General features: G+C 39.0%; 1 protein-coding gene across 1 annotated transcript; it reads right to left on the bottom strand.

Annotated features, from left to right (window-relative positions):
* Positions 1 to 1,783: 1,783 nt before the first annotated feature.
* Positions 1,784 to 13,425, bottom strand: ART4 (ADP-ribosyltransferase 4 (inactive) (Dombrock blood group)). Its single transcript, XM_004435504.3, has 3 exons — positions 13,212 to 13,425; positions 10,700 to 11,399; positions 1,784 to 2,165 (listed from the first exon to the last, which is right to left on the bottom strand). The coding sequence occupies exons 1-3, from the start codon at positions 13,389 to 13,391 to the stop codon at positions 2,074 to 2,076; spliced, it is 972 nt and encodes a 323-aa protein (XP_004435561.3). The 5' UTR covers positions 13,392 to 13,425; the 3' UTR covers positions 1,784 to 2,073.
* Between the last annotated feature and the right edge of the window lie 1,489 nt (positions 13,426 to 14,914).

Here is a 14,914-nt window from a genome sequence, read left to right as displayed (position 1 = left end):
TATTAAATGTAGAGACCAATGCAAGCTAGATGACAGACGTGAACTTGGTCCTGTTGTTCTCAAAATCACAATGTAAAGAATGATAGTACTAGAGGGGCCGGCCCGGTGTCATAGCAGTTAAGTTCACACGTTCCACTTCTGCAGCCCAGGGTTCCCCGGTCCGGTTCGTGGGTGTGGATCTGCTCACCACTCATCAAGCAATGCTGAGACAGTGTCCCATATAGAAGAGCTACAGCTCTACAACTATGATACACAACTATGCACTGGAGCTTTAGGGAGAAAAAAAGAGAAGACTGGCAGCAGATGTTAGCGCAGGGCCAATCTTCCTCAAAAAAAAAAAAATGTTCATTCTCACCACTTTAAAAAAAAAAAAGAACAATAGTACTAGATACCTGAATTCTTTACCAGGTGATTTTATGCAGGTCACTCCCCATGGGTCTCTTCTATCATGACAAAGGGCCTTCTGGAAGTCCTACTGGGGTTAGATGAGCTGATTTCCACTTTCATTGCTTCTTATCCAAAGCTCAGAGGGGGAAGTAGCATGGACTTTCAGAATTCAAAGGTATAGAGCTAGCCCTCACCTTCACTGCAGTTAGCCCAATGCTAGGGCCTTGGAGATCATGGAAAACAGTCCCTCATTGCCCCACCTATGTTGTATACTACTTGAGAGAAGAGTTGGAGAACATTCCCAGTTGTGAAGTTTGATGATTACACTTCTTTTTATCTAATTGTTTGCACATAATGGGAACTCAATAGATCTTTGATATTTGCTTGGTAATCAGATGTTTTTTTCTCCTATATCTTTTCCTTTATCTCCACACATGTCCACATCCTTTCATAAGAAATGTACTTAAATTTGTGAAGACTTAGAATCCAATTTGCCATAATGCCTTCTGTAAATTAACATGCAAATTTAAACTTTAACTTTCTAATATTTTAGAAATATGTGTGCAGCACCCCATTACTGGCAGTGAATGAGATTTCGCTAACATCTTTCATTAACTTTCTCTTTTATTTCTCAAGCTTCTTCCCATATGAGACTTCCCATATGTTTCTTCCCATATGAGACTCCACCGGTTTGCTCTTGAATGCTGAGAAAAATCTCTGAAGAAAATTCATGCCTTGGTTATGTCTCTGGAACTCAAAGCTTTCCATTTGATGAATTTGTCCTTTGCTTTCTAACTCAAGCTTCTCTGATTTGTTCCAGTTTAGGATCACTAAATAAAAAATAAGGGAGAGTCTGTATTCATTATAACTCCTTCAATTGCTTGAGAAAGAAATTTTAATTCAAATTATTTTAGCAAAAATATAATTTATTATGTAATGAAAAAGCGCCAGGGGCTGGCCTGGTGGCGCAAGCGGTTAAGTGTGTGCGCTCCACTGCGGTGGCCCAGGATCCGTCGGTTCAGATCCTGGGTGCGCACCAACACACCGCTTGTTAAGCCATGCTGTGGCAGCGTCCCATATAAAGTAGAGGAAGATGGGCACGGATGTTAGCCCAGGGCCAGTCTTCCTCAGCAAAAAGAGGAGGATTGGCATGGGTGTTAGCTCAGGGCTGGTCCTCCTCACAAAAAAAAAAAAAAAAAAAAAGAAAAAGAAAAAGCCCCAGATATCCAGTTTCAGGCACAGTTGGATCTAGGGCTCATACACTCTCCTTAGGACTCAGTTCCTTTTCATTTTTCAGCTCTTCCTTCATTGTGTTAGCTCCATTGTCAGGGAGGTAGAGTCTCCACTCCTGGTGGCAAGATAGCTGCTAGTAGCTGTAGGCTCATATTCACTCTGTTCCATTAATCTCCACTCAAAAAAAAGATACCCACCCCACTTCCAAACCCAATTCCAAAAAAGTACCCTGATTGTATCTCACAGGCTCTGATTGGGTCATTTTTTATTCCAGCATCAATCTCTGTGTCCACGGAGAAGAAATATACTGAGTTACAGGCCCACTCATAGGCAATGAGCTAAGCCAGCTCTGTATCAATTGATAGGTGGGCAGAGTGAATCCCAAGGGAATTCAGGGTCCCCTGACTGAAAGAAAGCAAAAGGGTACAGGGAAAGCAAAACCACAAGATTCCTTTATGCTCTACTTTTGGAAGAGATGATGACGCTGGTCAAAAAGGAAAGAGAAGCAATAATTACAGGAGCAGGGATGCACTTTATGCTGGAATCTGTAAAAAAAACAAAAAAAGAGTTAGAGATGTTTTAGGTAGCAGAGATTTTTTTTAACTACCTCATTTCTCCTTTGATTCACTTTTTTAACTTAGGCAATTCCTAATAAAAATATTTGAATTTAGCTACTTTATAAAAAGTGTTCTCTTAGATTTTTCTAACCAACAAGCTCAGCTTGCTTATTTCGAGGGTGATAAATTAGGCACCAAGAGGTTAAGAGATTTACCTCAGGTTGCCCAACTCGTTAGTGGTAGAAATCTCCTAATTTTCCATCTCTGTCATTATCAGCGTTATTGCTATCACCATCTTAATTATCATCATCTTCATCACCATTATGAAAGCTCACATTAAGTACTTATTCTGTGCTAGGGTCTGTTTTAAGCACTTGCTATAAATTAACTCATTTAATCCTCAAAGGTATCTATTCTCCTTATATTTATTCTCCCTATAATCCTATGAGGTATTTATTCTCATTATCCTCATTTTATAGTTGATAAAACTATGACACAGACATGTGAAGAAACTTGCCAAATATCGCACATCTAGCATGTAGTGTAGGCGGTATTCAAACTCAGACAGCCTGGCTCAACTCCTTCTCTCTCTCTCTATTTTTGTTTTTTGCTGAGGAAAATTGGCCCTGAGCTAACATCTGTTGGCAATCTTCCTCTACTTTATATATGGGATGCTGCCGTGGCATGGCTTGATGAGTGGTTTGTGTGTAGGTCCACACTTGGGATCTGAACCTGCAAACCCTGGGCTGCCGAAGCCAAGAGCACGAACTTAACCACTATGCCACTGGGCTGGCCCCTCAACTCTATATTTTTAACCACTGTATTGTCTCTCCATATATACTGTGTCCATTTATAGAACTATTTTATTACAAGATGGGCAAAAAGTATTCACACAATCCTGCTTAGTGTGTGTGTGTGTGTGTGTGTGTGTGTGTACTTCCTACACATACACACTCTTCACAGGAAGTGTGGGAAAGTTTAGCAGCTGGGTAGATGTGCCCCATGGAAGCAAAATTGGAATACAAAAAATTATTGTCAGGTATAACTACTAATTGGGAATACAATGGGATGAATATATAGAATGAGATGGAAGATGGAAACGTTTTAAAAATGCTCTAAATAAACAGTGGAATCTCCTTTTCAACCAGCCTTAGCTGATTATTTAGGGTGGAAAAGATGTTCGGGGTAGAAAGACATTCAATTCCGTGATTATCTCAATATTTGAGCTTATTGTTTGATAGGATGACCAGATGATGAAGGAATATTTTTCCATTACTTTCACATGATGTATAAAATCCTTTGAGTTTCCTGGAATTTCTATTTGGATTTCTATATATACCAACAGTAATTTTCAAAACCCTGCTTTTCACCAACAAGAATAGACAAGAAAAATTAATAGTGCATACATATTTCTAAGCTTTTGTCAAAGTTTGTGTTAAAATTGTATATGTGAATTCTCACAGGGACCTAGAAACCATTAATTCCACTTTAGCAGGTCATTCATTAGAATGATTCTCAAACATTTTTTTTTGTTTCGTTTTCTCCTCATTGAGGCTGGAGATCACAAGGATCTCCAACCCCACCCTTTCTCACTTTTTCTTAATGGGATAAGATTCTACTGGAGATTTATCAGAAAATATTGATTGACAGTGAAACAACATAACAGAGAAGGATTATGGGTTTGGGAGGTGATGAGCTTTGGAGTTGAAGCTCTGCCCCTGGCTGTTTGACTTTGACCATGTTAGTTACTTTCATTGGGGCTCAGTTTTCTCCTCTGTAAAATGAGAGCATCTCCGGGTTTCTGGAAATACTGTGATCACTACCACTACTCTTGACTGTGCTTCGCTGCTATTATGATGATGCTAAAATAAGAGACAAACCTGTAGACGTTACTATGTTGTAACCATACTCATCCTTCAAAAACCCCTCTTAAGCCCCCTTCATAATCACTAAGATGTTAAAAATAGCTTATTTTTATGTTATATTCTCAAGTTAAAGTAACTTTTCTTTCCTAACTCTCTTGTTACTTTTTCTCTACCTCTCCTATGGTCATTATCATTTCTACCTCACAATATTATTATTTTTTTTACACAGACAATATTTTTATTTAGGAGAATAAATGAAAAACTTCTGTGAATTAAGTTAATTACAATCTACAAACTCTTTCATTTGAGGATACCTTACATTAATTTTACTTTTGTATTTGTCTTTACTTTTCTTGTAGACTATCTATTCAGTGCTTTTTATTCCCTCTGTACCCTAGTGCAGTATTTTTCAAATTGGAGGTTGTGATCCTTAATGGTTTGTGATATCAGTTTAGTAGGTCACAACCATCACTCTTTGATAATGTAATAAAATAGGTTAGTAGAGTTACACTGCATAACTTTAAGATTAACTATTGTCTTCTAATATATGCATTTGTGTGTGTGTATTTCTATATTTATGTGTATTCAAAGTGAGTTATAATGTAAGTAGTCACAATCACAGAAGATTGAAGCCTCTAGTAGGGTCTTAGTAACATTTTTGAATGGACAAATAAATCTGAAAGCAACCTATGGAGAATTATCCTGGACTTTTAGTCCAAAAACATGGGAAAGGATCCTACTTTTGTCATTTATAAACTATCTGAATAATCTTACACAAACCATTTAACCTCTCTAAACCTCAGTGTTCACATCACTATAGTGGAGTCAATAACCCAAAGTACAGGGTGGTTGTAAGAATTAAACAGATAATGCGTGTGAAAGCCTTTTGTAAACTAAATTGCTACACAAATATCATTTTATTAGTATATTATAACCTAATTTTGGTCACCTCTGCCTTAGGGTATACAGTCTGGGGAGAAATACTTAATTATTACACTTTTTATTTCATGAAGTCCGAATCTGTGAACTATATCAGACTGTTCAGATAACATCCCTAGATAACATAGTATTTGGAGGCAAATGCTATCTCTAGCCGCTTTCTGTCAAAATGCAGTGAGTAACGTGTTAATCTTTTAGAATGTTGTCTAGGAAAAGGTTGGCACTCAAAAATGGTAAACATTATTTCTCGTCTCTTCTTTCATTTCTATTCTTATTGTCAATACCACTGAAGCACACATTTGCGCCATTAAACTATTATCCTGCTTCCACGTGCAAAGTACTTTCCCAGCATTTTTCAATGGTGTTTGAGAGAGTGGACACCAAGTGCTACCACAATATTCCCTTTAGGCAAGTATTGGCCCCATTTTATAAATGAAGAAACAGGCTCAGAAGTTGTCATTTACACGAGGCCACATAGCTTCTGACGTATGCCCAGCTCTCACTGGCTCCAAAGTCTATTTTCTCTCCACCATGCAACGTGGTCCCCCAGATTCATTCAATTACTCATTCTTTCATCCATTCGTCTGAGAGACACTCTACTTCAAGGTGAATGTGATGCCACAAATAGGGAAAACTAATTTGAGATAGTTTAAGTCCAGAGTAAAAGAAAACAGGAAACAGAAATTCAATAAAATAAAAAAACAATAATGGTAATAATAATGGTAGAGAAAAAGTTTTGAGCACTTCTTTACATGTGTTACATACTATTCTAAGAGCTTTTATGTGCATTAATTCATTTTATCCTCACCAGAATGTTATAAGGTAGGTTTTATTTTAAAAAATTATTCCTACTTTACATGTAAAGAAATTGAGGCACAGAGAGATTAAGCCATTTGCCCACATTCTCACTGCTAGTAACGGGCAAAGTTAACATGTAAAACCAGGCTTACTACAAACAATTGACTCTATTTTTTCTAGAAACATCCTTAGGAATTTTGATTATGTGAAATATTTTAACAAATCTCTCTTCTTTGTGACTCCAATGATACAGAACAGAGCATGTATTTGTGTGTCTACAGATTTTTGGCACAGATTATTTTGCTGAACGAAGCAACGTTTAAGGGCGAATAACTAACATAACATATTTTGAGTCTTCCAATGGGCATGAAAACATCTGTTTCTATGGTAACCGGTATGGGTCATGTGAGGGGTGAGAGATGATTTAGAGGGAAAAGCTGTTAGTTTAGAATATCTTAAACAATTTTCCTTTTGCAAATTCACTTCCTGAAATGTATTATGCTACCAATTTGACCTCTTGACCGTCTGAAGGCCACAGATTCCTGGGAACTCTTTGAGCTTGAGAACTGCAGTTACAAGTTAACAGAACCAATTTTGAAATAAACTGAGGACTGGAATGTGCTTTAATCTAGTGTCTCTTCATTGGGAGAACTACAGGGTCCTGGCTGGCCAGTTCTAAAGGTCTTCATGTTGTTTTTCAAATATCATATCTATCAGATTAGGAGGGAACAGGAAAGGAAACATAAGTCACTGGCTCATAGGCACTTTTGGGGACATAGAGTAGCCTGTGGCTTCTGCTAGTGAAAAACCTGAAAGAATAAGAAACAGTCTCCTGAGACGATTCCAGTTTCATGAGGAATTAGACATCAGTACTCCAGAATACCATCTGTGAATTCCCTAGGCTGAGGTGAGTGGTACAGATCAGGAGATTGGTTGGGAGAAGTGAAGTGGGCAATAGCAGTTATCTAGAAAATCAAGTCTGAGGAGAGTACTGAAGCAGAGCAGAATATACCACCCCAAAATATGCCTCTTTGGTGTAAGGATTATTTTGAGCAGAAGGCATTCAAGACCCAGCAGACTCAGAAAAATCTTTCTTCCTCCCCCTGAACTTCCCAAAAGATGTAGAAAGAGGTCCTGTAGCAGCAAGAGAGCTACCACCAGGGATAACTTTTTCATCTGAGAGACTTATCTGCATAGCAGGGCAAATGTTTGTTTACCAAACATTTGCTCTTCTTCTCTTCCTGTGAATTGTCCTCCTCCCCTTTGAAGCCCCAGACCCCTATCCCTTTCCTTAGCTCAGGATGGTATATAAGCTTCCATTGCCTGGCTGCCTTTGAGTCTCCTATTTTTATGCTCCCATATGTATGAAATTAAATTTGTTTTTCTCCTGTTACCCTTTTTTGTGTGTGTGAGAGGAAGATTGGCCCTGAGCTAACGTCTGTGCCCATCTTCCTCTATTTTGTATGCGGGACGCCACCACAGCATGGCTTGATGAGCTGTGCCTCTGTCTGCACCCGAGATCCGAACCTGTGAACCCTGGGCTTCCAAAGTGGAGCGCACGAACTTAACCACTATGCCACCAGGCTGGCTCCTCTTGTTACTCTTTTTATTACGGGGGGATCTCAGCCAAGAACTTACAAGGGTAGAGGGAAAATTATTTTTCCTCCCCTACAGTACGTTGATCTTAGTCCAAACCAGTGAAGGACCCCTAGATAAGAAAAAGACTCCACCTCCCTCCTCCCATTGTTTATGTATGGATCAAACCAGCATTGCTCCAGGATGTTGGGATAAATAGAGTATTATTTATCAGTTAATAGAAATGACTTCAGAAAGATTTCAGACATAGCTTACTCCTTGCAAAAAAAAACCTGCAGTGAATAGCTGAAAGCATTCTGAAGCCAAACATTTAAAAAAAAAAAAAAATCGGTAGAGATAGGTGGATATTGGTTGTGTCCATTCCAAGACTATATAGTCTTTTGATCCTCAACTAAAGTGACTGTGCTAACAATCAGCCAATGGCAGATGAGGCTAAGGTAAGGTGAAACCAGAGGATGGAGCGGCCTTCTCTGCAACTTTCAGTCAGAGCCCAGAGTCAAAGGACGAATGACATCCCTGCAGCCTGAGCTCATTCATTTCCCTCTTACACTCTCCCGGATAGTTTTATAGCTATGCTGGCTGGGAAGACACTTCAGTTCCAGCTCTTAGTCTATCTTCAATGTCTCTGACCAGAATGTCACCCTCTAAGACCACTGGTATTTTTATTCTGCCATTTACAATCTCTTTTCCCAAAGACTAACAAGCTGCTAATTGGTGAATTTCTAGGAAAAGTTTAGATATAGTAACTCACATTGCAAGTGACCACATTCCAGGGCATTTACGTTGTGGCTACAGCTCCTTGCTCTTTACTAGGGGTTGAACCTTCTAGAATATTTTCCCTTTCTAGCAAATATTGGAACTGCTTTTAGTCAATTGAGTTATATGGTTGTCTGACTCAAGGCCCAGATCACTCAGAGATGTGAAAGAGAGTGCTTCATTTACTTATTTAACAAATACAGATTGAGCATCTCTATGTGCCAAGGGACTAAAGTTAATAATAGTTAACACTTATTTACCATTTATTATATGCTAGGGAATGTAAAAATAATTTAGTGTTTTAGTTTATATTTTATTTTATTTCGTTTCATCTTTACAAGAGCCCTGTGAGTCTCTGTTACGATGCTTGCTATGGGGATGAAGAAGCTTAGAGAGTTTAAGCAACTTGACTGAGAACACAGCTAAAAAGTGGTACAAGTTGGATATGAATCCAGACAGAGTGGATCTAGAGTCAAACTGCCTGGATTCCATGCCAAGCTCGTAAGTACTACGTAGTCAACATCCTGCCCACAAGGAGCCTACAGAGCAACACAAGAATGTTGACTCCCTGAAGTTTGATTTGTGATCTCAAATCTTCAATCAGGACCAACCAAGCTTCCAGAATCTAGTAATATGCATGCCTGCCCCAGCTAAGCATTAATTCAAAACCAGGTTAAAGTTGTGTTTTAGTAGTTTCACCACAGGAAACCAAAGATCTTTAGATTAGGGGGGAGGGTCTTGAGATATTTTTCTTCGAGACTTATAGAGTGGCAGAACATGGGTAATAGTTTCTATCGTATATTCCTCTGCCTTACTTTCCTAGTCCTCGACATAAATGTTTTACGATTTTTCACCTAACATATTTTACAGTGCTCGTTAACCTAGTAGAAAAATTATGTGTCTCAACTTCATGTTGAGAATGAAGCAACAGTGGTCCTAGTCAGATGTTGTTCCAAAGAATCCTGGAACCTGACTGTGAATATTCTTATTTATTATCAAATTCTCACTGTTTTCTTCATATTCTACTCTGGTTTTTTGTTCTCCTCTACAAACACTAATCTCTTGGGTCTGTGGAGCAGATGCTCATTTCACTCACATTGCTGCCTGCCTCACTGCTGAGGGGAGGAGGGAGGAGATAAAGGTGTTGCTAGGTCACCTCTCCCCTGGTCTGTGTTTACAGGTAGGGTGGAAGGAGCGGGCCCTAGACCTCAGTGTGAATGCCAGCGTGAGGACCTTTGCAATACTATAGCCCTTGAATGTTGAGATATGCTGACAGCCTGAGTTATTAACAACATCAATAATGATAGAGAAAGATTTAGAGATATTTCAAAGGTAGAGACTGCAGCTGGGTTGCCGTTAACTGTGAGTGTGGACAAATGCACATGTGGATAAGGACAGTCGTCTTCCTTCTGAGTCAAACGGCACAGCATTTGCTACAGAACTAACACTGTGAAATGACTGTGGTTGACAATATACAAGGATAAAATGGAATCAGCCACATTTCTTTCCTAAAAAAGAGCTTAACAATTTTTAATTTGTACTGTGATATCTCTAATTTCTTCTGCTTTAGTTCATTTTTCACAATATCATTAGAGCTCTTGCTAAAATACTGATCCAAGTGATGATCCACTCCTTAAAAACTTCTGATGACTTTTCATTACCTACAGCATGAAGTTCAAAAGTGCTTAGCCTGGAATACAAGAATTTTTACAGTCCGGCCCCATCAGAGCTCCCCTGGCCCAATCAATCTCCTCCTCCTTTTCCACTCCTAGCTCTTCCTAGTCCTACACACCCTACCTTCCAGCCATCCAGCATTTTGGAGATCCCCTGAAAACTCCAGGCTCTTTGAAATCTCTGTAATCCAGCATATGCTGTTTTCTGCTTGAAATGACTTTTCGTCTCTTCTTTCACTGAAAACCCGCATTCCTACCTCAAGTCCTACGTGGTCCTCTGTTGCCAAGCCTTCCTCCCTTTCCCCAGAGAGAATGAGTAGCTTCCTGCAATGGGCAGCCACAGCCATTGCTTAAAACACTGGTGTATTAGTACTTTTGTGTATAAACAATTGTTCATATTTCTATTTCTCATTAGACTCAAAATCCACCTAGGATAGTGATTTTGCTTTACTCATTTTAATCTATCCTAGTTTCTGGAACATAGAAGACAGTTAATAGATGAAAGTGAATGAATAAATCTTGCCTCCTGTTTTACTTTTAGCACTCCTTATTCATGAAATGACCATGACAAAGAACGAGTTTGAGGGAGACGGTAAAAATGCTCTATTTTATGCACTATCTTTTCCGGTAGAGGTTTACCTTCTCTGTCTAGAATGCCACATATTAGTGCCATTGCAGAAACACATTTTCCTAGAGGTAGTTGAGGGGAAAGAAGAGAGGGGAAATCAAGAAAGAAAGCAGTTTTTCTCTATTCTATCAGTTCTACCATTACTGAAGGCCAATTTCTATGTTTTTGGCCTTTTCTTCCCAAGCCCACTCAGAAAGTAACTTTCATAAAAGAATAGTGGTCTGTGATCCTGATAAGAGTAGGTTCAATTTAGATCAATAATTGTACCTTTTAGCAGCTGACAGTTATACATGCTCAGGTTCCCAGTTGACCGCAATTGCAACCAATTTCCTCTTGGGTGGTAGCTCATATTTACAACTTCAAACAACTCATAGGGAGGGACTAGGACCTTCTTGAAAGAGAAGTCTTGTATAGGTGCACCCAAGCAGGTAAATACGGTAAATAGAGTTTGGTTCCCAAACTGCTGTGCCTTTTCTCTTAGAAGGGAGGCGGAGAGGAATTGGCCAAATCTAATGGTGGCACCTGTGTAGGCTTCCAAATAGACACCCTCATGGTGCACCTCATAACACAGTGAGCCATTCTTCAGGACAATCTCTTCCCTCAGCAGCTGGATTGCTGAGGTCAGGTAGTAGTGTAGGTATTTGAAATGGAATGAATGTTTATACGGCTGTGGAGACCTAGCAGCGCTCGCCATGGCTCTAGTGAATTCTGAGCTAACACTGTTGTTCGATGAATAAACCAAAATGGCCACAGCGTGTGTAATATTCATGTTCTTGGGTAGAGTTTTTCCTTGACTCAACCAGGTTAAGTGGGCTTTCTGCCAGACCCCGAAATAATTCCCATGGGCTTTTAGTTCTTCTGTGAAATAATCCCCTTGATTTAGTTCCTCCATGACCTCTTGGCTGCAGCCTTGGTACTGATCATCAAAGGAACCTGGTGCCAAGTCAAAGTCAATTTTAATTGCAACCTATAAAAAAAGAAAAATCTTGATTTTAATTTTTCAGATCAGATGGTGAATGTGATGGCCTATTCGCTATACTCTATAAGGCCAAGTCTTTTCCTCAAAACCAATATTTGCTGAAGGAAGTTTCACTCATAATCATTACACTGCTCCAGTCCTGCCTGCATCAGTGACCTGTGTTAGAGGTTAAATTCGATTTGATAAATATCACTGAAAGCTCAAAAAAACTGATCTCCCCAGGGAGGAAGTGACCCTTTTTATATCACCGAAAACAGTATTTTTGCATATTAGTACTTTGAAGAAAAAAATTAATAACTTTAAAGTTTAATTATACTTTCTGTTTCCTCTACTTACCCCCTTCACATTCTCTCATGGGTGTTTTAAGGAATATCTCTTTTATGAATACCTAAAACCTATAAGTCTTTGAACTTTGTTTAAGAAAAGACTTAAGTGATGAGTAATGTTGGGTTCTCCAAGGGGGCCCCCAGTGAATGACAGCCCTCTCCTCTGCTCAGGATCTGAAAAAAATGAGGAAAAAAGCAAATATGAAGGCTAAAATATCATTTTGACTACCGAACAAGGCCACGTTGGAGCACACATCTTTAGGTCTGATGGCAAGTGGGCTTGTTAAGAGTAAATCCCAGAGTGAGGCAGACTTGTCCACTTAGCTGCAGGCAGTATTGGATCATGCCCTCCCCAGCTAAGATCCTTGTCATGGAGGAACACAGAACTCATGCCCTTTGTCATCAGGCTAATTCCCAGGAGGAAGAAAAGCAGAGTCAAACTCAGCATACTTGGTTATTCTTCCTGACACCACCAATCAAGTAAATTTGCCCACCTCCAGGGCAGCTGTGTGACAGCTGTGTGGACAGTGTTCAGGAGTGTGCTTAGGAAAGTCCTTCCTCTTAGTAACCAAGAGTGGGAAAAAAATATTTTCTTGTGGGTAGCCAATTGAATATTACTTATTGATGTCTAGTGCCTATTAAACTGAAGTTAGAGATTTGAATACAAGTTCACCAAGTATCATCAGTCCATCATCTAGAGCCAATTTTCAGTTATCTAAATTCCGAGATATTTTCTGCTTGGCAAAGAAATGATGCTTTTCTAATAAACAGCATTCATGAAGAAATATTTTAAGAGGTAAGATTCCATCCCGTCAGTGTCAAGGGACTTGCAGCTGGAACTCAAAAACATGCCATTTGATATTTTCACTGTGTTATTTATGATGAGAAATCATCTAGTTATGTGCAAACTGGAACAATTTTTTAAGACTGATTAAATGATTTTAACCAATAACTCTTTATAGCAGGTTTACAAATAGGTCTACATTATCTATTTAAGTGAAAACAAAACAAAATCAATACTATCATGTTCTGTCAAATCTTGTGAACTCTAAAACTTTTATATATTACTAGATCTCAAATATGTACTCTATCTCTTAATATTAGATTTTTTTATTATATAGAACTTCCGATTATAATACTTATTTTGAGTTGATCCATATGATATTGTCTAAAGCCAAATGGACTTCGTTTATTTGCATTATTTGTCCTACATAAGCAATGTTTTACTTAAATTTTACAGAGAATCAAGAAAATAATACTATAAGTCTAGCTTCCATTATGTCAAATTTATAAACTGTAAATAATTCCACAATTTTTAATAGTTGTTTTTAACACTTTTCTCTAGTCCTATGTGTTAAAGTTTCTGAATGACATTAGATCCCAAGTGACTGAAGGTCATGTAAAGGTTGTCACCAGGAGAAAGCTGGACTGGAGTATTGATCATAAGGAGATCACCTCCGCAATTGCGACCTACCTCAGAACTCCCCGTGGGTCTCTGCAGGCCAGAGAACAGCAGCAGGAGAAGAAACTGCTCCCTAAGGAGCCAGATTCTCGTCACAGGAGCAGCAGGAGTTGGGAGAAGAATCCCCCCGTGTCTGTTGGCCAATGGACAGCATTTGTTTATGGTAGAAGTACTTCGTTCTTGCAGCTTCATCCTGAAATGAGTTCTCAGAGTTCTCCTTTGGGGTTTTCTTTGGGCGAGTGTCAGCAAGAACATTCCTCGCTCATGTCTATGTTGAGACTTCTGTTGACCACCACCAACTAGCAGTTTTTCCGAGGGAAGAAATCAACTCCAACTTGCAAAACTGAAAGCTCTGTGAAACAGCCAGACTTGTGCACCAAATAAGAGGTTCTAAAGTGAACTCAAGTTAGTTTCCGATTAAAAAAAAAAATCCCCTATCTAGTCTGTATATGGAAGAATTCCAAAGGCCTGTTGAAGGTCAGGTTCAGCAGTTCAGCCTTTACTTTCTCAGGAAAGCAGAAAAAGGCGTGCGCTGTACAGTGTTTGGGGCCAAGTGGCATTATCTTGAACTGCAGGCTTCCATTGCAAGTGATATGATTGGCTCATGCAGGTCACTGGGAAGATGTCACCTCCAGTAGAGCCTGTCAGGCTTATCTGGTGCTGCTGACAGGCCCCGCCCAGAAGGGACTGTCATGAAACAGCGCACCTTTTAGGCTTACCGTCAAAAAGAAGGCTCAATTTGCTGCTTCTCCATGGCACTTTGAAACTCTCCAATGCAGGAACTATACCTGTTGGGGTCACAGCTCTTCCCCATTTTCTCTTCTGAGGATCTCATCAGATCCTCAAACCACACTATTCAGTCTATAGTGAATCCAAATGATTACAGTCAGAAGACAGCCTCTGAACAGCTGACACCAATCAAAAGTAGGTTCCACTGTGCTAAATTAATCCAGGGCAGGTGTTCTATTAAACACTCTCTTAGGCACTTCCCCTTCTAGTCTGAACATCCTCGCTCTACTCTCAATCCTTGGAATAATTGTTTTTCTTGCAAATCTTTCCCATTTACACTTCTTTATTCATTATTTAATTATGAAGGGACTCTAAATCCCTTTCTTGGAAATTCTGGTATTTTTTTTTCAGCACTCTAAAATAGTTTTAATCTAAATTTTCCAATAATCACAGCAGTTCTGTCTCATTTAGAAGTTCAGGATATCTAGAAAATTATAAAAGAGAAAACAAAATTACCCATAACCTATCACCTGGAGAAAGGCACTATTTAGGTTTAGAATTTGGTTTTACACACACACACACACACACACACACACACACACACACATTCTAGGACTGAAATAATATAGTATGCAATTTTTCATACTGTTTTTCCTTAATGTCTTATTGTAAGTATGTCCCCATGTAGTTTAATACTTATTGAAAGAATGATTATTTTATGATTGCACAATATTTTACCATAAGTGTTATCATGCAATGAAATTTGGAGTGGATCCATGGACTATACTGTCTCAGAAACAGATTGACTAGTGAATAGAACACGGACTCTTGAGAAAGACACCTCAGTTTAATTCCTGGTTTTATCACTTCCTTAATGTTTGACCTTGGGCAAGGTACTTAACCTCTCTGTTCTTTAGTTTCTTCATGTGTTAAGTGGAGATAATAATAGTACCTGCCTTATTAATGCTGTGATACATTCATACCCT

The sequence above is a fragment of the Ceratotherium simum genome, chromosome 17 (genome assembly GCF_057802395.1).
Source record: "Ceratotherium simum simum isolate JZ-2026a chromosome 17, ASM5780239v1, whole genome shotgun sequence".
Taxonomy (NCBI): domain Eukaryota; kingdom Metazoa; phylum Chordata; class Mammalia; order Perissodactyla; family Rhinocerotidae; genus Ceratotherium; species Ceratotherium simum.
The sequence above is the reverse complement of the archived record's forward strand: the minus strand, read 5'-3'. Positions and strand labels throughout refer to the sequence as shown.